The 21,837-nt window shown below is 56.5% G+C and overlaps 12 protein-coding genes across 12 annotated transcripts; 7 read left to right on the forward strand and 5 right to left on the reverse strand.

Annotated features, from left to right (window-relative positions):
* Positions 1–96: 96 nt before the first annotated feature.
* On the reverse strand, positions 97–2,322 carry K452DRAFT_262894 (uncharacterized protein). Its single transcript, XM_033538625.1, has 3 exons — positions 1,625–2,322; positions 1,291–1,569; positions 97–1,240 (listed from the first exon to the last, which is right to left on the reverse strand). Exons 1-3 carry the CDS (start codon positions 2,201–2,203, stop codon positions 491–493), a joined length of 1,608 nt encoding a protein of 535 aa, XP_033402491.1. The 5' UTR covers positions 2,204–2,322; the 3' UTR covers positions 97–490.
* Positions 2,323–2,571: 249 nt separating this feature from the next.
* Positions 2,572–4,008, forward strand: K452DRAFT_282982 (uncharacterized protein). The gene is made up of 2 exons (XM_033539682.1): positions 2,572–3,100; positions 3,158–4,008. Exons 1-2 carry the CDS (start codon positions 2,938–2,940, stop codon positions 3,793–3,795), a joined length of 801 nt encoding a protein of 266 aa, XP_033402492.1. The 5' UTR covers positions 2,572–2,937; the 3' UTR covers positions 3,796–4,008.
* A 251-nt stretch (positions 4,009–4,259) lies between these two features.
* Positions 4,260–5,645, forward strand: K452DRAFT_218509 (uncharacterized protein; the record flags this gene model as incomplete). The annotated part of the gene is made up of 2 exons (XM_033536363.1): positions 4,260–4,370; positions 4,476–5,645. The coding sequence occupies 2 exons, from the start codon at positions 4,260–4,262 to the stop codon at positions 5,643–5,645; spliced, it is 1,281 nt and encodes a 426-aa protein (XP_033402493.1).
* A 515-nt stretch (positions 5,646–6,160) lies between these two features.
* Positions 6,161–6,931, forward strand: K452DRAFT_355234 (uncharacterized protein; the record flags this gene model as incomplete). The annotated part of the gene is made up of 1 exon (XM_033545948.1): positions 6,161–6,931. One exon carries the CDS (start codon positions 6,161–6,163, stop codon positions 6,566–6,568), a length of 408 nt encoding a protein of 135 aa, XP_033402494.1. The 3' UTR covers positions 6,569–6,931.
* K452DRAFT_70680 (uncharacterized protein) lies at positions 6,653–7,076 on the reverse strand. The gene has a single exon (XM_033547049.1). The coding sequence runs from the start codon at positions 6,977–6,979 to the stop codon at positions 6,737–6,739; it is 243 nt and encodes an 80-aa protein (XP_033402495.1). The 5' UTR covers positions 6,980–7,076; the 3' UTR covers positions 6,653–6,736.
* A 1,627-nt stretch (positions 7,077–8,703) lies between these two features.
* Positions 8,704–10,353, forward strand: K452DRAFT_282986 (uncharacterized protein). Its single transcript, XM_033539683.1, has 5 exons — positions 8,704–9,091; positions 9,144–9,247; positions 9,308–9,415; positions 9,475–9,592; positions 9,649–10,353. The coding sequence occupies exons 1-5, from the start codon at positions 9,023–9,025 to the stop codon at positions 10,057–10,059; spliced, it is 810 nt and encodes a 269-aa protein (XP_033402496.1). The 5' UTR covers positions 8,704–9,022; the 3' UTR covers positions 10,060–10,353.
* A 150-nt stretch (positions 10,354–10,503) lies between these two features.
* On the forward strand, positions 10,504–11,240 carry K452DRAFT_70762 (uncharacterized protein). Its single transcript, XM_033547050.1, has one exon. The coding sequence runs from the start codon at positions 10,593–10,595 to the stop codon at positions 11,025–11,027; it is 435 nt and encodes a 144-aa protein (XP_033402497.1). The 5' UTR covers positions 10,504–10,592; the 3' UTR covers positions 11,028–11,240.
* A 45-nt stretch (positions 11,241–11,285) lies between these two features.
* On the reverse strand, positions 11,286–12,554 carry K452DRAFT_262903 (uncharacterized protein; the record flags this gene model as incomplete). The annotated part of the gene is made up of 2 exons (XM_033538626.1): positions 11,286–12,181; positions 12,293–12,554. The coding sequence occupies 2 exons, from the start codon at positions 12,552–12,554 to the stop codon at positions 11,505–11,507; spliced, it is 939 nt and encodes a 312-aa protein (XP_033402498.1). The 3' UTR covers positions 11,286–11,504.
* A 258-nt stretch (positions 12,555–12,812) lies between these two features.
* Positions 12,813–14,408, forward strand: K452DRAFT_315009 (uncharacterized protein). The gene is made up of 3 exons (XM_033543824.1): positions 12,813–12,917; positions 12,976–13,836; positions 13,895–14,408. The coding sequence occupies exons 1-3, from the start codon at positions 12,885–12,887 to the stop codon at positions 14,153–14,155; spliced, it is 1,155 nt and encodes a 384-aa protein (XP_033402499.1). The 5' UTR covers positions 12,813–12,884; the 3' UTR covers positions 14,156–14,408.
* Positions 14,409–16,034: 1,626 nt separating this feature from the next.
* Positions 16,035–18,094, reverse strand: K452DRAFT_304718 (uncharacterized protein; the record flags this gene model as incomplete). The annotated part of the gene is made up of 4 exons (XM_033542836.1): positions 16,035–16,421; positions 16,472–16,948; positions 17,010–17,083; positions 17,137–18,094. The coding sequence occupies 4 exons, from the start codon at positions 18,092–18,094 to the stop codon at positions 16,035–16,037; spliced, it is 1,896 nt and encodes a 631-aa protein (XP_033402500.1).
* Positions 18,095–18,762: 668 nt separating this feature from the next.
* On the forward strand, positions 18,763–20,544 carry K452DRAFT_294328 (uncharacterized protein; the record flags this gene model as incomplete). The annotated part of the gene is made up of 3 exons (XM_033541687.1): positions 18,763–18,840; positions 18,896–20,011; positions 20,065–20,544. The coding sequence occupies 3 exons, from the start codon at positions 18,763–18,765 to the stop codon at positions 20,542–20,544; spliced, it is 1,674 nt and encodes a 557-aa protein (XP_033402501.1).
* Positions 20,545–21,082: 538 nt separating this feature from the next.
* Positions 21,083–21,659, reverse strand: K452DRAFT_282992 (uncharacterized protein). The gene has a single exon (XM_033539684.1). It carries the CDS (start codon positions 21,456–21,458, stop codon positions 21,159–21,161), a length of 300 nt encoding a protein of 99 aa, XP_033402502.1. The 5' UTR covers positions 21,459–21,659; the 3' UTR covers positions 21,083–21,158.
* Between the last annotated feature and the right edge of the window lie 178 nt (positions 21,660–21,837).

Consider the following 21,837-nt stretch of genomic DNA (forward strand, 5'->3'; position numbering starts at 1 on the left):
ACTATCCTGAAATGTTGCGAGCCCGGTGTTGAGCATTAGGGACTGCCCGCAGCGGTCGCCGACGCACCATTTATTGCCATGACAACGGCTTCCGCCAGCAGGATATTAAAAAGGCATCGGGACGAGGTTATGTAATCGATCAACTTTTCTGATATTTCTTCCCGAAGGTCTGCTGGCTAGTAACTGTCCCTTACTAGCTGGTCGATTCTAAAGCTTCTCACAATCTTAACGGGCGCCGTCCTGAAACCAGCGCGCTCTTCTTAACACTGTCACGCAGTAGACAGAAACATAAGCGTTTCAATGGCGCGAGAGAAGTCTTTCGTGAAGCGTGTGTGAAAAAGCCAAGAGTACAATGTTAAAAAGCATAAGAGAAAACCAGGCCCGTGTTAGTAGCCACATCACCAAACTCAAGAATTCAAAAACATCGTTCTATCATTTTCGAGCAGAGCTATCGCGTTTTCAAACGCGGAAAATACATTAAGAAGGCCATCTAAGGCTTCTCAGCTTCCTGCTCAGCCTTCTTCGCTTCGATGTTTTGCTTTTCGACGACGTCTGTCACCTTGTCCTGCGCTTGGGGTTGGTTCTCGTCGGTATCGTCAATGTCCTGGTCATCCTTGGGCGTCCTTGGTGCGCTCGTTGCGCTAGCACCCGACTGCGACTGCTCGTTCTCCTCCTCAATCAGCTCCTGCTGCTCCTTCAGGACCTCCAGACGCTGCTTGTTGGTCGCGGCACCCTCAGCAGTATGCACCTCGAGCTCAATCTCGTGGAACAACTCCTCAGGGATGGACGACAGGACAGCCTGCAGAGCATCGATCTGCGTCTCCATCTCCGTCTCCTTGCCCTGGCCGTACATGAAGGCATTGCTGAGGACCAACAGAGTCGACGGCACACCGTACTTCAAGCGCAGTTCCAGCCAAGTTTGCAAATCATCCCGCAGGCGGCCGGGGCTCATGCCCTGGGTACGCAGACCACGGCTACCGCACGCGCCCTGAAGCTCGGGAACGGAAAGAGATTCAACGCCCTCAATGAAGATCATCTTGTCGTCACGCTTGATCTGGCGCATACGGTGCCTAATCTGGTAGCGCAGGATGTTGTCGGTGCCGAAGGCGTTCAGGTTCATGTATTTGCAGATGCCAACGAGCTGCGGCCGGGAGAGGTTGTCCAGAGTCAAATCATCCTTGAAAATCTTGCAGACCTTAATCACATCGGCCTGGGTAGGCGACTCGCCAGTACTGCGGATCTGCAAACCTCGTCAGCAGTTGCGAAAACAGCATCGATTGGAACACGTACCTTGCGGAAGAATTCGGTGAACTCCTCACGCTGCGCATTGGCTGCGCTTAGCGGCAGACCAGTCTCCTGCAACGTCTGGCGAAGGAAACTGCTGACTTCCTTACGTGTAGCGCGGAGATTGGTCACTTTGTTGTCCTTGGACTTTTGACCCTCGTACGTGCTGGGCAGCATGTTGGGGAAAAGCTTCAGTGCAACGGGCAAGAGCAATTCCGCAAAAGGGACGATGACGAACATGGAGAACGGCACCAGCCGACCTAAGTCCTGAAGAGTGCGGCGGAGCTAAATATGCCCAGTCAATATTTTGACACCCAAAATTACTCGATGGGCGTCCTACCTGTCTATTCTCGCGGCGAGATAGGTCGTAACCAGCTGCCATTTTCAGGGCCAACTTAGTACTGATCCTGACCTCAGTAGCAAGCAACTTTGTGCCGTCCCAGTAGTGATGCGCCTCCTTCTTGACTTTTTGCCACAGCGTGAGCTTCTTGCTGGCTTCTGAATCCTTTTTGGCGGCAATTTTCTGATGCGCCTTTTCCGCAGTAGCCTTCTCCGCCGCCAACTCAGTCAGACTATGTGCTTCGGAAGCCAGGGTAGGAGCGTGAGTCGACGGCTCGTCAGTGGGGATCCTGACATCCTCCAAGACCTCCTTATCCAGGGCAGGGGAATTTGAATGCGCCTTTGCTTTCTCGTCCTTGGGGAGGGGCTTCTTGGCCTGTTCGGCGTTAAAGCCTGGCGGGGGATAATCGCCGGAGGTGTTGGACGAAGTAGAGGGTTCAGTAGCGTAGCCGCGGTAGGGGACGAGGATGGCAAGGGCGGAGACATTGCGCGGAAGGGACCTCGGGGCTCTACGCTGAGCTCTGAGAGCAGACCTCAGGAGTAGAGGCGTCATGCGCGACGCGGAGCGATTCATCGACATGCTGAGCAGCGCTCAGAGGAGCAAAAGGACGAGACCGCAGGCGATGGAAGGCCAATGGGAGGATGGCGGGGCAGTGCGGACAGGCTTAGGTGATGGATGGAAAAGGGAGGAAGTGGTGATGATGCGCAATGGGACCTAGAGGAATGCCTGCAGCTTACAGCAGAAATCGGACAGGGATCACTGGCTACGCACAGCCTTGCGTCTTGGCAGGTTCTCGAACCGCGACAGAAGCGTCCGAAGCCGGACCCGCGGAGGAGTGAGGAGGGAAGACATCGGGAAATGTCGGGCTGGCCAGCTGGGACAAACGAGTACGCGCTGCTCGGTCCAACGACACAATCACATGCCTGTCTTTCCAATCCCCATTCGCGCTTCCCCGCAGCTCCGTAGCCAGCAGCGATCCCTTTGATGAGAGCTGCCCTCTGCGGCCGTGGAGAGCAACAGCATGACTCGGACCTGCCGGTGCTAAGCTCTCCCGGTGGCCAAGCCTCCCTCAACGCCTTCCCAGCTTTCCCCACCGAAGTCCGCCGGAACGACGCCCTGCGCCAAACCGCCTCACGTCTGATATAATCAGTGCTTTATCTCATGCCACTTTGACCCGTTGTTTCTCTCTCTCTCTCTTTCTACCTTTTTTCTTTCCCTGATTTCCCTCCTCTTTACTTCCCTCCCCGGCGCCCTTCCCGGCGTCTTTCCCGGCGCACCCGTCCTCTGCCTTCCGCCGACCGCTGTCTCGCAAGATGTTGCAGCAACTTTCGCGCGCTGCGCGTATAATCCTCGTCGGTGCGCCGGGCGCGGGCAAGGGTACGCAGACCGAACGCCTCATCCGGCGCTTTCCCCAGCTATCCTCCATCAGTTCTGGTGACCTGCTGCGTAGCAATGTTCGCAGTCGCACCCCGCTAGGTACGTTGCCGTCTCAGCCCTTGCTCTAATCCAGTACTCACCATCCACGTGTTCCAGGCATCCAAGCCGAGGCCAAAATGAAGACTGGTGCACTGCTCCCGGACACAATGATGGTCCGATTGATTATCAATGAGCTCAACCTGCGCGGTTGGCTCGTGCCTGATACCATCATGCCGTATACCGTCAATTTTACCGCTCCCGGCGCTGAGAGCCTGCTGGAGAGCGTCGACGACGTCTTCATCCCTTCGCCGTTCCGCACTTCCAAGTACAACTACTCGGAGTCGCCCTCGGCCTCTTTTATCCTCGACGGATTCCCGCGCACTGCGGCGCAGGCAAAACAAATCGACGAGATAGTACCTATCAACCTCGTGGTCAACATCAAGACGCCTACGGATGTCATTCTCGACCGTATCTGCAACAGATGGGTCCATGAGCCATCAGGGCGCGTGTACAACACGACGTTCAATGCACCAAGAGTGGCTGGTATCGATGACATCACGGGCGAGCCGTTAGTGCAGAGGGCCGACGACAGCCCGGAGGTGTGGACGGCACGACTGAAGAAATTCGAAGAGACGAGTGCTCCTCTGCTGGAGCATTACGACAAGAAGTCCGTGCTATGGACTGTCAACGGAAACAGCAGCGACGAGATCAGCCCGCGGTTGTTCGACGAGTTTGCCCGCAGATTTGCGCACTAGAAAGAAATATTGGCGTTTGGGACAGGGTTTCTGGAGTTTCATACACGATGCGCAAGGCCAAGGCCACGCAGGTCGCTTTGCCGTTATTGTTTTCAACATTTCCCCTCCCCCTAGTAGACGGGGAGGTTTCACCGAATATGACGAGTTCTACGTTCTTTCTGTATCTAGCTGTGACAATGGACATATAAATGCTCTAAATAGCCATTTCCACCGTTGCGTGAGACGTCTAGATGGCTATGCCGCACAGTATCCAAGCATTGCATTGTGGACCGGAGCCGCCTTTCCCGTCAGTGGTCCGACCCGAACCAATCTTGCCCTCAACCTACCAATCGTCATCGGTCGCACGGACGCTTCAACCTCACGCATCAACTCCAAGCCCGATCTGCAGCTTCCCCAGCCCAACACTGCCAAACCCACATTGACTGCTCCATCGTCCTACGGAGTACATACATCCGCTTGCAATCATGGCCGACGACGACTACAGTGAAGGCTTCCTCGAGTGCAACGTCGACAAACCGCAGAAAGAGAACGACGGTACCAAGGATGCCTACATCTCGTACCTCGTGAGCACCAAGGTACACCTGTCCTTAGACTCACTGCCGCTTCGCGCCATATGGCAATTACCCCTCACAGGGCGAGTCGCTGCTCAGGAATGCTAATCTTTACGATTTGCCCCGCAGAGCGACTTCCAATCCTTCCAGCGCTCCGAATTTAGCGTACGTCGACGCTTCACCGACTTCGTATTCTTGTACAAGACGCTTTCGCGCGAATATCCGCAATGCGCTGTACCGCCACTTCCCGACAAGCACAAGATGGAGTATGTACGCGGCGACCGCTTCGGACCCGACTTCACTCAGCGGCGGGCGCACTCGCTGCGACGCTTCCTCAAGCGACTGACGCTGCACCCGGTGCTCCGGCGGGCGGTGCTGTTCCTTCTATTCCTAGAGAGCACCGACTGGAACAGCACGATGCGGAGCCGGCCGACGCGGAGCATGAGCGGGTCAGCGGCGGCTGACGCAGCGGCGAGCGGGGGGGTGTTTGACAGTTTCACGGACACGCTGATGGGGGCCTTCAGCAAAGTACACAAGGCAGACAAGCGCTTCATCGACGTACGGGACCGGGCGGACAAGCTTGATGAGGACCTGGGACTGGTGGAGAAGGTGGTGGCGCGGGTGGCGCGACGCCAAGCGGACCTGGGCGTTGACTATGGCGAGCTGGCCGCGCAGTGTCAGAAACTGGTGCAGCTGGAACCGGGCGTCGAGCAGGCGCTGACGAGCTTCGCCAGCAGCGTCGAGACGACGGGGCAAGGCCTGCGCGCGCTGCACACGCATACGGAACACAACTACCTGGGCAGCCTGCGCGACATGGACGCTTACATCGACGCGATCAAGTCCCTGCTTAAGACGCGCGAACAGAAGCAGCTTGACTTCGAGAGCCTAACCGACTACTTGGCTAAGGCGGCCCAAGACCGCGACAACCTCGCCAACGCAAGCAGCACCGCCGCCATGGGCGCGTCGGGCTTCCTGCGCGCCAAAATCGAGGACGTCCGCGGCGTCGACCACGAGCAGTCGCGCCGCGACCGCGTGCGCAAGCTTGAGCTGCAGATTGAACGCCTGACGCGCGAGGTCGAGAATGCAAAGAAGACATCCGAAGCTTTTGATGAGCAGACAGTCACCGAGGTTGCCGACTTCGAGCGCATCAAGGCCTTCGAATTCAAGGACACGCTGGGCGACCTGGCTGATGCTCACGTCACGTTCTTCGCCGACACAGTCGAGAGCTGGGAGGCCTTTGTGCGGCAGATGGAGAGCGAGGGCGTGCAGACGGGCGATGCCGAGAGCGTCGCTTCGTGAGGCTGGCGGCCTGGCAGACAAACAACAGAGAGGTGGAGGGGACGAAAGGAGGTATGTGGCATTGAGGCTTAATCACGCGGCGTTTGAGACGGATATTCAACCCTGGACTTATTCCCTTTTTCTTCAATTCTGATGGGCGCGCACGCTGCTTGCCATTGACGGTACGTAGCCATGGCGTCTGCAAAAGCAACGCTGCGAGAATTACACACACACGATGACTTTTGTGCTTCTACGCTCCAGCTGTTGAGAATTAATGGACGTCGGCGTGAAGTCGATGTCTCTTTTCTCCCTGTCTTTTACGCCGGCAAGACACGCCACTCGAGCAGCTAACTAGCGATGAGTATCTCAGGGTGGATTAGCTGAAAGGCTTTCACATTAATCGCACGCAAAAAGGATCTTGCTCCAATTTTGTAGTACATACATACCTACAGACAGCCGCTGACGCATCCATAAGTTAGTTGTATATTATCCAACCTTGGAATAGAATGGACAATAAATAAATGACCACGTAGAAAATGTTCGACCGGCTAAGTAATGATTCTACACGTAGTACTCGTCATGCTCCTACGCTTTCCAGTTATCTGCTCATCTATGGTGCTTTACGATCAAGCCAATACACCATTTCCGAGAAGGGGTCTTCATTCTTAACTGCATCCCGACATCATATACTAATGTATCTCAGTATGTGTCTCCACTGCAGCTATTCTTACGCTTCCTACTCACCCTACGTAACTACGCAACCAACCCGCTTTGCACGCCCCATCACTCTCCGCTGCAAACCCGCTCGACGGAACCTCACGGGACGTCTTCAAGCAAAGGCCGTCCAGCCGCCCACGACGCGGCTTCGCACCGATCCACCAGCCAAAACACATCCTACGCCAACCTATCTACCAACTGTTGCCGAGGCCGTTCCCTCGTCTTAAAGCCCCTCCCTTGCCATTGTCATATAACATGCCGCTCCAGACTGCGATCCGCTGTCGTCCGGATGCCGGTGCGGCAGGGAACGGAATCCGTGTATGGTCAAAAGCGTCTAGCAGTATGACGCGCGTGTTTCTGTCGTCGGTGGCGCGTCTTTTCGTTGCTATCCCACGTTATGCCGAGCTGAAGCTTTGGGTCGGCGAGATTGAGAACCGGGTGCTATCGGGTGGAGAGCTTACTGTGCCCCGTCTGACAGCGGCGGCTAGGCTCCGCTGGGAGCCGGTGCAGGAGCGTAGGTACTGCCTTTGAAGGTGGGAGTGGCGGATGTCGGTGCCGCCGCGATGCTGTGTCGGTAGGTCGTGTTTTTGATGGTAAGTCGGTCGTTTGCGCCCTTGTAGATGCCGTGTTCTTGACATAATCGAACTCAGCAGGCCTTTGGCGAGAGCGGCTAGATGTTGCGATCAGGCTGCTGCCTGCTAGTGAGACAAGTTTCCGCCTAACGCTTGCCGTCACTGCCACCTGGCGGCACAAGTCTCGCCAGCACCGCGAGAGAGTCCCGCGCAACCAAGAGCCTCCTTCCTCAAGGACCCAGGCAAGCCGGGTCACTCAATGAAAAAGTGTTCCCTCGAAAGACGATGGAAGGTCGCGTCAGCCCGAGACAGTGCAAATACGGGCGACACCGTGAGGAGCGACATGCGCAAGCGCAGCGGCCACCCCTCGGGTTCCAAAAACGAGCTAATCAAGAAAAGCCCCCGTAGGGACGTTACAGCGATTAGACTGTAAAGAACAGATACTACACTTGATCTAAGCCAAGAGGTAAAGAGAGCTGAAGAAGAAAAGAAGAGGAGGTGGTGGTGGGAGGGGAGGGGTATTTATAGGCGAGGGCAGAGGCTCGCTTGGGACCTCCCGGGCCGACTTTCACGGTGGAGGGAAGTGGCGGTCGTGCCTGGTCCTGCCTCCCTTGGTGGAGAGGTGGCACAGGGCTTGACCGTTGGCACCTACCTCCCGTGAAAGGCACCCGCGGAAGGCAACCGCCTGTTGGAAGAGGCAGTCAGCTGCAGAGCGCCTACCTCATGGAATCTTGTATTGCGAAAGCGTCACTTGCAAGGCACCTACCGACAAACGGGAACCCACGAGGGGGAATGCGAAACAACAAGATGAGCTTGTTCAAGAAGAGACCTTCAAACGCAACTCAACCCTGTAGCTCCTACCCAACATTTCGCTCTTCAGTTTGCAGCACTTGACCGCTGTTGGTCCGCCTTTCACAGCCGCTCCGGGTGTGATCTTGTTGGAATCCTTCCCCAACACGAAGACGTAGATCGGCCACTCCAACACCACCGTTGTTCTCAACCAAACCAAACTCCATCCAAACCAGATCCGTGACGGTAGCGAAATCAAGATGCTCGTGCGGTACAACCGTCATGCATGCTCTGTACTCTATCACCAATTTGCCGGCTTCTTGGCCCCCGGCCTCCAGAATGACAAGCCAGACAAGCCAGGCAAAAAACAAATATCTCGATGTAATTTGAAGCGTGGACAGGTCACTTCGTAGGTATTGTAGCGGTGCAGCTCAGATCACGTCATTTATGAGCTCTCGCTGTAAGTTGAAAAATCAAGCTCAACACCCACTTATTTTAGCCAGGAAGATTGCTTTAGCCGGGGACATGATCTCCCAAATAAAATGACGATGATGATGGTGCCCAGACCCCTGGAGCATCCGGCACGGCGATCGTCGGATCCGAGAAGTCATGGCCCATGCGCGTAGATCATCTATTGACAAGTCGACAGCATCTCCTAGCCTCATTTCCTCAACAACAGCGTCCGAGTGGAAGAGAGCATCCGGTGGCTCGGCGCTTACCCCAAGGGCGGTGGATTTTCTACCTCCACGATATTGGCGAGCGTCAAGATCAATCGCAGCAAGGCTGAAACGTGCCCCGTATGGAGTCGACAATCCTCAACACCAAGCGTGCCAGCCTTTTTCCGGTAGCGTCTGGCCAGACCATTATGGAACGGTTATATAGACAGGAAAGGCATCATGGTGGCTTCAGCGCAATGTCATGCCCAAGGCGCTTCGATCTCGCACTTGCCGCATACGATGTGGAAGGGGTCCTGGTCGCAAGCTGGCCAGGTAGGTTCAATCCGGGTGTGAGAGTGGTGGAGCTTGAAGCAGAGTTAATACATATGCTTATATTCTGCATATCGCTTGTGGGTGGTGGTGCTTGGCAGCTTCATTCCGTCCCGTTCCTTCGCTCTCTCTCCGTCTCTTGCTTGAAGTCTTCCTGCTCACTCTATCCTTTTCTGTTCATACCCGCGCTCGTTTGAATCTATGTCTGTTTAATCGAATCTTGGCTTGACCAACCCACATCCAGCTGGTCTGCGATTCCTTTCTTATATCCTTCTCCACAGCGCGCTGGCGCGATCTTTCTCCCCACTTCTCCTCAACGGTGCCAACGCCTGAGATGAGACCTCTTTGGTTCGGTCAAGTATGCCCTGTGCTTGTCGTCATCGTATCTCTTTGGCCAACAGTGGTATGTTATTCCTCTGTAAGACAGCCTATGTTTTTCTAACCTAAACTTGCAGGTAGCTCACCATTGGAGACATCGACATGAAGTGTCAACATTGACTACGGTCGAGACAATCAAGGCCGCGCCTCTTTTCACTCTCCAAAATGTCAACGCTACAGTGTAAGCTCCGTTCAGGGTAATATTCTCGATCACTAGTATTGTCTAACTGGGAACCAACAGGACGGAGCAACAAGCCACCACGGAAACAGTAAATCAGGTCGAGACGATGACGATGACTTTAACGGACGAGCCACTGGTCCTCACTGTCCAAAATGTCAACTCCACAGTGTAAGCTTTGCCCAGAAGCACGCGAATTGCATCGGGCACACCCTAAACAAGGCGAACAGGACGCAACAACTGGCAATGACCATGACAAAGAACCAAACGGTGATCATGACGAAAACCGACGTCGCCACAGAAACCGAAACTGTCATGATGACCATGACGCAGCCTGAGATCCAAACGGTATTCCTCATCTCTCTCGTTCGGTCCCCCCGACTACTGCTAACGCCGAGCAAAAGGTTACCATGACCCAAATGGACGTCAGCACCGTCATGCAGCCCACGACCAAGACCGTCACCGTCGAAGCCGTCGTCACCGAGACCATGACCGACAACAGCGTTTCCGCGGATACGAGCGCTCCCTCGTTCTCCTTCGACCCTTCCTCCTCGGCTGACACCTCCGCCGACACGACGCTCCTTACAGTCACCACATCAAGCGCTGCAGACTCGGCGGTGGCGGCGGCGGCGCCAGCAGCAGCGGCCACCACTACCTCTGCCCAAGCACTGGCAGATACGGATCCCGGGGCGCCGTTCGATATCAATAGTTTCTCGCTGCAGAGCGCGGTAACGGTGGGGCTGGGGAAGAGGAAGGCGAGGGGCAGGGCGAGAGCGGAGGCGGCAGCGACGGGGAAAGGGACGGAGATGGGGTGAAGAGGTTATTATACTTCTGGTTGATTCGTTTGAACGGTTGATTCGTTCGATGGACGCGTTGGCAGTAGCGCAGGCATCGCTACCTACCTGGATTATGGATATCATGTTTCTGGAGCAAGCAATGGGTAGGAGTCTGGGGAGCGGGAGGGATATTAGACATCGGCGACCGATAAATGAATGGCCAAGAAGAAAATTGTCTGGGTGGAACGGGGTGTGCTGGACGTGACGACGTGGGCGAGCGTTCTTGGTCTTTTCCTCTTTCAGCATCGACTACATAGGTAAAATAGACAACACCCCCATCCTCATCACCATCACCACCACCACCAAGGCAAGCCACCAAGCACACGAACGAACAACAAACCCCCAACCCCACACGGAATTCTAGAACCACGACCGGTCGCGCATCCCAGTCTCACCGGTCCCCTCCCCCACTGCTGCATCCCCCCCCCCCACCACAACCACCTCACCCACCCCCCACCATCCATCCACGCACCATCGTGTCCCTCCCAAGAGGCAGGAACATACCCACCACCATGAACCATCACGAACCAACACACACAAAGAAAAACCACCCTAAGCACCAAGCACCAGCCGCCAACCAACCAACCAAACCCACCCCACCGCCCCACACGCACGCACGCACGCCCACCCCTGCAACATCGAACGTAGCGCATCTGTTTACACCCCGAATCCGGCAATGCGAATTTAGCTGCGAGCAGCGTGATTGGCTGCGCGCCTCAGGGGGGCGCGCGGGAGCCCGGCCCGCCGCTGGGACACGTGGCTGCGGGGGGTGCGTGCGCGGGTATAGGGGGCGAGGCGTGGTGCGTGCGTGCGTGCGGCTGTTGGCTGTTGGCTGGGAGGGGATTGGAGGGGTTTTGGGGCTTGAGGAGGTGAGGAGGGTGAGAGAGAGGGTCGTGGGTCGTGAGGTGAGTGATGGGTGTTGTTGGGTTTGGGTGGTGGTTTTTTGAGCTGCGTGCGTGGTTTTGAGGGTGCGTGCTGCGAGCCTGAATGGCTGGCAGTGGCATGCCCCGCTGGGTATTGTTGTTTCGTTGTTTGATAAATAAATTAAGCTTAGAATTCAATATATCTACGTCAATGTTTTTTACTTCTATATTCTATAAAACATTCCACTGATTACCGGGCAGTCTCCTCAACACAGCACGCAGTGGAGGAATGAAAGACCCGGTGCCCCATTGCGCCGTCACGCGGTACTTGTCGTAGTATGTAGTACCTATATTGTACAGAGTGGTGGCTTCAACACCCACAGACTTGGTGCTTACTCCAAGTTCATTAAGCCTAATTACCGGTACAACCAGGCGGCCTACACTTGCCACGGACCACGAGATTTGCGCAGACGAACGCCTTCCAGACTGTTCTGGCCTACTTGCCCAGACCAGCCACATCGACCATCGCTTCGCCAAAACGTCCGTGGCTTTTCCTTCACGTCATCCGAGAATGCCCTTCGTGCCGCTCTCCCGCTTCTTGCCAAGGTCTACGGCATGCACTGCATTGCCAATCTTGACCTTGACCGCGTCGAATCGGACTGCGATTTTTAAGACCTCGTCCTCCATCCATTCCCTTACCACTTTGTCGGCCAATGGATTTCTCGCGTCTTTTCCCGGGGCTTCCAGACTCCATGCGAGACTGACATGGAATGCCGCTGAGTGATCATCGGCAGCTTCCAGTTTGCCCAGACCCATGTCAATGCCTTCTCCTTCGCTGGTGGCACCGTCCTTGCCATACAGCTCTGGGAAGCCGTGGGTTTTTGCGGTACGGTTGCAGGCTCTTAGTAGCGCGTTGAGCTCGTCTCTAGCTGGTTTCTGTACGCCCATGACGAGAAACCAGCGCGTGCGATCATAGTTGCTCACCCATTTGAGGCCTCCAAACTTGATGTCAAAAGGACGGGCGCCAGTGCGCTGGATTTGGGCATTCAAGGCAGTCAGAAAGGGTGCCCGCGTCTCTGTGGGGATTGGCAGAGTACGCGACAGCGAGATGTGCAGAGGAGCGGGGGTGTTGAGGGCTGTCTGCAGGCTGCTGTGGATGGTAGCACCTGCATCGGCGGAAGCCTGCACGTGTGCAATGAGAGATGCCAAGGTACTTGACTCTGCGGCGGTAGGGTGCCCTCGGTGGGCGTCAGTTAGCATTTCACAAATAAATGAAAGGGAAACAGCGGTCAAATAAAAGCAAGCACGCAAGCACGCAAGCACGCAAGCAAAAGAAGACGGCAGCTCACATTCGAGGTAGACGTGGCTCATCCAATGACCTTCCATGTGGGGAATTGCGCGCTTCCTTCCAGCGTGCAGACTGGGATCATCAGAGGTGCTCACACGCGTCGCGGTGGAGTAGAGGTCATGGAAGGCGGCCGGGAGCGGCGGAGGAGGGGGCAGATCGTTGCAGGAAGCGGATGCAGGCGTGGGCCGCTTGCGCTTTGGCGGGTGGGCGTCATGAGCATCTTGCTCCGAGTCTGAGTCAGGATAGGCGACGAGGGTCGTCATTGGGCATATGTTGCTGGAGGAACTTGAACGTTCCTTCGGGCGCTGGTGGACGTGATGTTAGGTTGGGGGGGATGATCAGGGACGCGCCCGTCGCCCGTTTGCTGCCAATTTTAGTGATCGGCGCGCTACGTCACATCAATGACGCAGGGTGGCAGCGGCTTCCGCGCGTACACACGATCCCATAAGCGGAAGCCATACATATGTACGTGGCTGCCGCAACCATCCAAGGATCATACATTATTTACTCTTAACTACTATCTCTCACATCTCTCCATCTCTCTCTCCATTCTCTTTCCCCCATAACAACAACAATACCTACCATCCATCACCATGGAACCCGCCGGCAGTGCTGACATGAAATCCGTGCGCATCCTCGTCCATCTCCAGTTGATCAACACCCATCTGCTCACACTCCTCACAGGCACACCAATACCTGATCGATCCTCTCATGGGTCCTGAACCCAGCGAGGAGACTGGTCCCGGCTCGCATTTCCGTTCCACCTTCGACTCTCTCCCGAAAGGCCGCAGTGGCAGGAACAGCTACCCATCTCCGCCCAACTCCGCCGGAAAGGAAGCTTTCCCACAGTTCCACCCCCAGACGACCGGCAGCTCGAGCAAGACGAACCCCTTCCGCAAGTCCAGCCTCAGTTCCAAGGATGGCAGCTATGTCACCGCGCAGCCAATCAGCTCCGGCTATGCCACTCCTCCCTCGTCTGCTTCTCCCCGTCGCAGCACCAACCCGTTCCGCGACAACAGTTACCCCTCGCCACCTCATTCTCGCCGCAGTAGCGACCACCACCACCGTTCTCCGGGACATCGCCACGTGACCGAGGGTCGCCCGCGCCGCAGCTCTTCCCTGCGTGAGCGCTACCCGGGTGACAGATCGGTGTACCCTCTCGATGAGCTGAGGCGCGAAGAGAAGCTTGCGCGTCGTTCGCCTCACCTCAACAAGCGCCACCTTCCCGGTCCGGACACGATCGACAGACTGGACCAGATTGGCGGCAAGTACCACCACGAGGGACCTTACGACGCTACGCTGTTGGCACGCAACACGGACATCAAGACTAGTCCCATCGCCGCTGTTGCAGAGAGCAATGCCGAAGCGCTGAGGGCGACGCCCCGGGAGAACATCATGGACGCGCTTGAGAAGCACTATCCGATTGAGGGAACGGCGGCGGTGCCGCCTGGAACGAGGGACCGCTTTGGACGCGTGTACAACTACCGAGAAGGCGAGGACATGATGATTGCTGATGGTGGAAACTACAAGAGATGGGACGATGTTGTGAGTCTCCCTATTCATACTAATGCATTCCCTACCGTGTACTAATCACCTGGCATAGGAATATCGCCCCAACGATATCAAGGGCAAGGGCGAGCCTCTTTTTGACGCCGAGGAATACGAGGCTGCTGGTCGCAAGAAGCGTGACGATGACTACGGCATTGAGATGACGACACGTCCGCGCAACAAGTCCGATGCCGCGCCCTACAACGCCGAATGGCAGCGAGAAGAGGGCGTGCACAGGAGCAACACGACGGGCCGCAAGGTGACCGAAGGCATCAAGAAGAGGATCAGCCACATCCGCAAGAAGACCAAGGAGTAAACATCTGAAAACGTCTCGATGTGTGGGTCCATAAACTGTTGAGACCCAACGGCTTCGGCACGCGTGGTATTATCACGATAGACTGTCCCTAAAGATAAGGCTTGAATTCCTTGTACCATAAGGGTGCATCAAAGACTAGGAAAAGAATGCTTGTACGATAAGAGAAGGCTTTTTTACGACATTGGACGATCATGTAATATTTAGAGCGAGATTTCATAGTGGGTATTAAATTGTACAGTAACGGTATATCACCAAGCTGTCTTTAATTGTACGTGCCTTTGCCGAATTTGTATACTTGCTTCACAGTGTCCTGGTATGATGTACTTTTTAGATTTGGCTGCACTGTAGGTTGGTGGGTGCATCAAATAGCACAGGCGACAGAACCAGCAGTGTCAGTCAAATGAAATGCAGCGGGGATGAGAATGAGCTGGAAATCTAAACAGTCCATCCGTCTATATCCTTCGTCCCAAACCTCATCAACCCACCCCCCTCAGCGACGCTACGATGCCCATCTTTCCGCCTAAGCACGCAAACAACATTCCAGATCCTAACACCACAATAACTCAGCCCGTATCGAGAATCCATCATCCTCGTCATAATAATAATAATCACCACGCCAACACCACGGCACCAAGTCAAAGGAACCAGAGGGCCAAAGCGTAAAGGGACAGGAAGGGATGGATGGATACAGTAGGAGGTAGAAAAAAGGCCCATGGATGCGAGTGCGGTTGCGGTTCTCTCTTGCTTTTTCAGTCATTCACTCCTCTCAACTCAACTCAGTCAGTCAGTCAGTCAGTCAGTCAGTCAGTCAGTCATTCCATCATTCCATCACGTCACGTCGAGTTGCGACGCACACATCTAGCTGCGACGCACACACACACACACACACACACACACACACACACACACACACACACACACACACAACAGCAGCAGCGCTCGCATTCTCCGTCCATCTGTCCTTCTCGTCGTCTCTAACCTGCTTTTTATCCGGACCTGGCCATGTAGTGTAAGTAGTGAGGTAAGTAGGTAGATAAATATCCAAAACCCCTCACGCAAGCTCGCAAGCTCGCTCACGCTCACGTCCATCGCGCAGCTACGCGCACCCATACATAGCTAGCCACGTCTTCATCCATGACCTCGTTGCTCATGCGAACAGCTTAGCCTAGCCTAGCCTAGCCTAGCCACGGCCGGCGAGGCAGTCCCGCCACGCGTCCGCACTGCAACTACCTCGGTAAGGTACAGTGCATATCAAGCGCTCCTCGCGCAGTCCCTTGCGTACTGCGCATGCGTCTTCGCTACCTACCCTAACCCACCCTACCCCAACCTACTCTACTCTCGCAGTCATCCACGCCCGCTGCACCAGTCCTGTCCTAGGAGGCAGGCAGAGCGCGAGCGAGCGAGCGAGTGAGTTTGCTTCATTCATCCATCCATCCATGGGTCAGACCGCTGGGTAGTTCTTTGTATGCATGTGTATGCGTGTGTGTGTGTGTGTGTGTGTGTGTGTGTGTGTGTGTGTGTGTGTGTGTGTGTGCAGAGGAACCGACCACACTCTCTCCATTGTCCGGGCCTGGTTGGTTGGTATATCCAGAAACCCTACGTAGACGTTGACGGCTATAGCAACTCTTCCCGCTACCGCAGGTAGGTAGGTAGGTAGGTAGTAAGGACATGCCAAAAACTGCCCCTACGCAACGCTGAAATGAGTATACGGTGCGGTCATTCATGTTCTTCCTTCGGCTCCCGTGTTCCCAACCACCTTCGGCCAGGTTGTTTGGAGGGCTTTTTTTCGACAAACAACAACAGCAGCAGCAGTCCCCACGGACGACACCAGAACTTGCTTACTAACATAGGTATAAACGCTAAACACCATGACCCTATGCTAGCAAGCCGTAGTGTCTGGCTCGGAGCGCTGGAGAGCCTGCTTCAGCTGCATGACCGGGGACTCGTACATATCGCGCTGCTGCTGCGTGTGGTGGCCGGACGGCGGATTCGACTGCATGTCGATAGTCGAGGCCGAGCCGTTGGGCTGGCTGAGGTCGACTTGGCTCCTTTGCGCAGCGGGCGTCGCAAAGGGATTGCTCGTCGCCACTCGCGGTTGCGGTGCCGTGGCCATCGGGTGGTAGTGGGTGTGGTGGTGAGCGGGATGCTGCGGGTTTGCCCATGCGTTTTGCTCGTAAAACTGCTCTTCGGCGGCGCGTTCGCCGCGTGAGGATTCGGGCAAAGGCGCGGGACGCGCGGCTGGCGGCGCCGTTGGACGATGTGGTATCTAATACTGTCAGCTTGTCCTTCTTTTGGGAACGTCTTCGGGTTACTCACGCCCATGGCGGCAAGATCCTGGTCCATTTCGGCGGGGCGTGCACTTGAAAGGTCCGGCGCTGCCGGAAATCCAACATATTTCGCCACACCGGCCAAGACGGAGACTTCGAGGTTGTAGGCTGACTGTTGCTGAATCTGTTGCGGCCGCTTCGGGTTGAACTTGATGGTGTAGTCGGCTTCGTTCTGGCCCCAGTACCGCCTCTCCCTCTGCAGCTGGGTGATGCGTTGGTTGCACCTCGTAAGGTAATCCATGCGCAGCTCGGAAATGTCATTTCTCCACTGGTTCACAATGGTGCCACGCATCGCCACAAACTGCTTTCTCGCAATGCCTCTTGCAAGGTCCAGCTTGACACTCTCTTGCCGTATCTTCTCGTCCCGACGCTTGTCAACGGCTTGCAGCATCAGCAAGTAGTCGGGATGGGTCGAGTCCGGCTGCTTCAGTTGCACCAGTTCCGTCGAGAGCTTTTCCAGCTGCTCCTCCAGGCGCCTACAAAGACTATGTTAATCAGGGAAGTATGTTGATGATGGTCACTGCTACTTGCCTTTTCTGGAAGGTCAAAAACTGCTTTTCAATCTTGTTGAGAGCTTCCAACGCATTGTGCTTGCGATCACCTGTGCCAAGCAATTAGCATTTAGGCTCCCAGTCGCCCGTTGCGTACACTTACGCTCTTCTTCGATGACACCAGCCTCCTCGGCATCCATCTCCACATCGCCAGTCTCTTCCTCCTCTGCTTCCACTGGTGTCGCAGCAGCCTCCTCAACATCGGTGTTCGCCCTTGTCCTTTTTCCCTTCTTTTGGCCTTTCTTACTCTTGGACCTTTTATTTACGGCGGGGGCCTCGCTTGCTGGCTCGGCCGTGTCCTCCTCTTCGGCGTGTGTGTCTGCTTCCTTCGGAGGTTGCTCCTCATCCTCGGCTGCATGCTCGCCCCCGTCCTTTGCTTCGGCATCATCTCCGTTCACATCGTAATGCCTCGACGAGTTGCTGCGCTTGCGCGCTGGCTGGTCGATGTCCATTTCATCGTCGATTGAGCTGAGCGCGCTGCTCGACCGCTTGCGCTTTCGCTCTCCATTGGGCGAGTCTTCCCGATCGGCTTCTGCGTCGGGCTTGGCATCGGGTAGGAGGACGTCGTCGTCGTCGTTGTCGCTCAGCTCCGACACGGTCGCCGAATGCGCGGGAGCTGCAGCTTCATTGTTGTGTTCCGCCGTCGTGGCCCTCGCTAACTTACTCGGGCTCCGACCGGCGTCTCCTTCACCACCAACCGTGACGTCTGTAGCTGTGCGCGACAGCTCGGGCGGTGAGCCCTCTAACCGCTCCGTCTCGGCTTCCGAGTCGTTGTCTTCGACGTCCGGCGATGCGCGTGTCCTCAGAGCAGCCTCATCTCGATCCTCGATGCTTTCCTCGGGCTCGCTGAGGCTGCTCGAGCCGTCGTCGCCCGAGTCGACCATGTCCCCATTGCGAGCGATTTCGGGCCCGGGTTCTCCGTTGGTCGCGTTAGGTGTGCTCGTCGATGGTTGTGGCTGCGGTTGTTCAGACGGAAGGGTCTCGCGTGGGGCACTCCGGGGAGGTGATTGTGGCTCGGGAGACTCGAGCGGTTCGGGAGTGGGAGCTTTGGCGGGGACCATGGAAGGAGTCGAGCAGTCGGTGTCTAGATGCACGAGAGTTGGTTTAGCTTCGCGTCTTGAGCGAGCAAAACGGGCGGCGCGGCAGGCGCCCTCTGGCGGGACGAGATGGGAAGGAGCGCAAACAGTCTCGCCCAACGACAGACGTGGTCGAGCAAGAGACGTGCATTCACGAGTCCTCTAGAGGGCATGGTGACGTGTGGGGGGGTTGAATCTTGGCTTACCGCCAGGCGATGGCACGGAGATGTCTGGGGCCGTCTTGGAGCGGCTCCTGCTGCTTCGTTGTAATGCGCTCATGGTGCGCCGACGTCAGCAGCACACCAAGAGGCTATGGCGGGTGGTCGAGGGTGGTCGCGGGCGGGGAAAGCGTGTGGTGTCAAAATTGGGACGGCGCGGGTGCGAGAAGCGGTGAGCAGGGAGCGGCGGGAGCGGTGCGGGAGTAAGCTCGCGGCGACGGATGGGAAGCGGAGGGGCGCGGTGGTGGAATGAGCAAGCAAGAAGGTAGGCAAAGCGGAGTTGTGGGCAGAGAGTTGGTGGAGCTGTTCGCGGGCCCTGATGCGTGCACCACAGGCGGACTCGGCCGGCAGAAATCAAGTCGCGCCGCGCGCCTTTGAAAAAAGTCCGGCGCCGCATTCATAGTAGATGGTTGGAGTATATACACACCACCAACCATGGCCAAAAAGATCAAGTCCCTCGTCGCCGACACCAAGGCTGTCGACCCCGTCCTCGCATCGCTGTTTGCCCAAAGCGTACGCTGTTCCACCACCCACTCCAACATCTACACCTTTGCTCACTATCTCGCAGGCGGGTCCCATCCAGCCTCGCCCCAAGTCCGTATACGAAGCGCCTGCCCCGAAGACGTCCAAGGCCGACAAGGATGAGGTCAGCGACAATGACGCCGCCGAGGAGGAGGACGACGAGGATCTGTCCAGCATCGACGAGGAGCTAGACGACGAGGAAGCAGAGGAAGAAGATGTTGAAGCAAGCGACGAGGAAATGGCCGACGCAGACGCGCCAGAGGCCGAGTCAGAACCCGCAGAATCGGCGCCTGTCGAGTCGCAGCGCAAGCGCAAGAGGAAGGGCGCCGAGGAAGAGCTCGAAGACAAATATATGCGCAAGCTGGCCAAGGAAGAGGCCAAAGAGGAGGTCAAAATGAAGGCCGAGAGGAACACGAAGCGCCAGAAGATGGGAGACGGAGAGGCCTCTGACGCGTCCTCGGACGTCGAGGCAGCAAACGGCGAGGACGCAGACTCGGACGCAGACTCGGACTTTGAGGCGCCGAAACACGAGTCGCTGGCGAAGGCCGAGAAGAAGGAGGACACCGAGTTTGACAAGGCCGCGCGGACCGTCTTCCTGGGCAACGTGTCGACCGAGGCCATCTCGTCCAAGTCGGCCAAGAAGACGCTGTTGGCGCACATGTCGTCCTTCCTCTCGGAGCTGCCCGCCAGCACGCCGCCGCACAAGGTCGAGTCGCTGCGCTTCCGGTCGACGGCCTACTCGACCAACATCCCCAAAAAGGGCGCCTACGCCAGGAAGGAGCTCATGGACGCGACGACCAAGAGCACCAACGCCTACGTCGTCTACACGACGCAGCAGGCCGCGCGCGAGGCACAACGCCGCCTCAACGGCACCGTCGTGCTCGCCCGCCACCTGCGCGTCGACTCGGTTGCGCACCCGGCAAAGGCCGACCACCGCCGCTGCGTCTTCGTCGGCAACCTTGGCTTCGTCGACGACGAGAGCCTGGTCCAGCAGGCCGACGCCGACAAGTTCGGCCGCAAGCTCGGCAAGAAGAAGGAGCCCGGCGACGTCGAGGAGGGCCTGTGGCGCCAGTTCGGCCAGGCCGGCACCGTCGAGAGCGTGCGCGTCGTGCGCGACCCGCAGACCAGAGTCGGCAAGGGCTTCGCCTACGTCCAGTTCACTGTATGTATCCCCACCCCCTCCTCAAAAAACAAAACTAACCCTCCACCTCGCAGGACGAAAACGGCGTCGAAGCCGCCCTCCTCTTCAACGAGAAGCGCTTCCCGCCGCTGCTCCCGCGCAAACTGCGCGTCGTGCGCGCCAAAGCCTTCAAGCGCAACCAACAGCGGCGCAACGCGCTGACGTCGACGCGCCCCGCCACGGGCGCCAACAGCAGCTCGGTGTACCAACCGAAGATGACGGCCGAGGAGAAGTCGACGGCCGGGCGCGCAGCCAAGCTGCTCGGCAAAGCCGGCGCCGCCAAAGCGCTCAAGCCGGGCAAGCCCGCTGCTAGCGGCGGCAAGCCCGCTGCCGGTGCCGGTGGCTTCAAGACCCCCGAGAGCTTCGTCTTCGAGGGCCATCGTGCTACGGCTGCGCAGGGCAAGAAGGGCCTGAAGTTCAGTGCGGGCAAGAAGAAGGCGGGCGGTGCGAAGCCGAAGGGTCGGAGCAGCAAACGCGCCGCGGCGTGGAAGGCGTCGGGCGGGAAGAAGGCTTAGTCGTGTGCTTACGTAGACCTAACTTAAAGCCGCGTTGACGCTTGGATAGGGACGTATGTGCTTGGTCAGGCAGCGGGGGAGAGGAACGGATGGACGGAGGAGACGATGGCAAAACGAAGAGGAAGACGACGGGGCAGTTTGCTTCCAGTGGATAGATACCTCATAGCTAAACGCGTAGCCGGCCTGTATGATATAGTTGGTAGCAGACACGGACGGCTGAAATGCAGTGAAGCGAAAGTATCTGTTGGGCCCCACGCATCTCTGTAGAGCTGTTTTGTCCACCCCCCTGGCCGCCTATCAATATAAGTCTACTGCACCTACACACCCACCAAGTACTCTTTCGCTAGTTACAACTACTTTGCTTGTATAACCGGGTAGTGCTGGATAGCTATACTTACCGTGTAGAGAATAGACGAAGGAAGGAGTTACATACGCACGAAGATAAAAACTCACGTAAGTGCGAGTTGGTCGAGTGAGTTCTCCTAAAGCACGAGAGCGCAGTAACCCTAAAGCCACAGATATAAGAAGACGAAAGCGCAAAAAAAAAAAAAAAAAAAAAAAAAAAAAAACGAAAAAACAAGCAAACCCAAACCCAAACCCAAACCCACCCCCACCTAACGGAACAGCACCACAGCCCTCGGCGACCCAAACGGAACCCCCGGCAACGCCGTCACAACCACCGCCACCAAAGCCACGACCAGCAGGACCCCTTCGCTCTGCGTGAACACGCGGAGCTCGCGGAGCAACCCTTCCAGGGCGAAACCAAAGAATATAGCCAGACAGGTGACCGCCATTGCGTGAGCACAGGCCCACATGTGTCGGCGTCTGGCTAGACGGCGCAGGTGGTCTATGTTTGCTGGGTCGACGCCACAGCCGCCTAGTATGACGACGCCGATGTTCGTCTCTTCGTCCATTGCTATGATGCGTGGTGGGTTGTTGGCTCGAATGTCTGTTTCTTCGTTTTGTTAATTGTCGTTTTTTTTTTTTAATTTTTTTTTTATAGAGAGGGAAGGGAATCAAGTACGGCCCGCTGTAGACATCCTTGGCTAGGTTATAGTTTGAAGAGTAAAGCCTCGAATAAGTGCAGATATGTAGACTTGTATAGTAAATACTGTAGGCTGCATGGAAAACGGGTCAAGTCAGAGAGAGAGCGAACTTAAATACATCACTGTGAAAGTGCATGGTACTTACCTTGGTACCGGAGCATGGCTCGCATCTAAATACATGGCTCAGCTCAGCCCAACCAAGCCAGTCTCTACAGTACCACGCCGTTCCTGCTTCCCTCATTCCCCC

The sequence above is a fragment of the Aplosporella prunicola genome (assembly GCF_010093885.1).
Source record: "Aplosporella prunicola CBS 121167 unplaced genomic scaffold K452scaffold_2, whole genome shotgun sequence".
Lineage (NCBI taxonomy): Eukaryota > Fungi > Ascomycota > Dothideomycetes > Botryosphaeriales > Aplosporellaceae > Aplosporella > Aplosporella prunicola.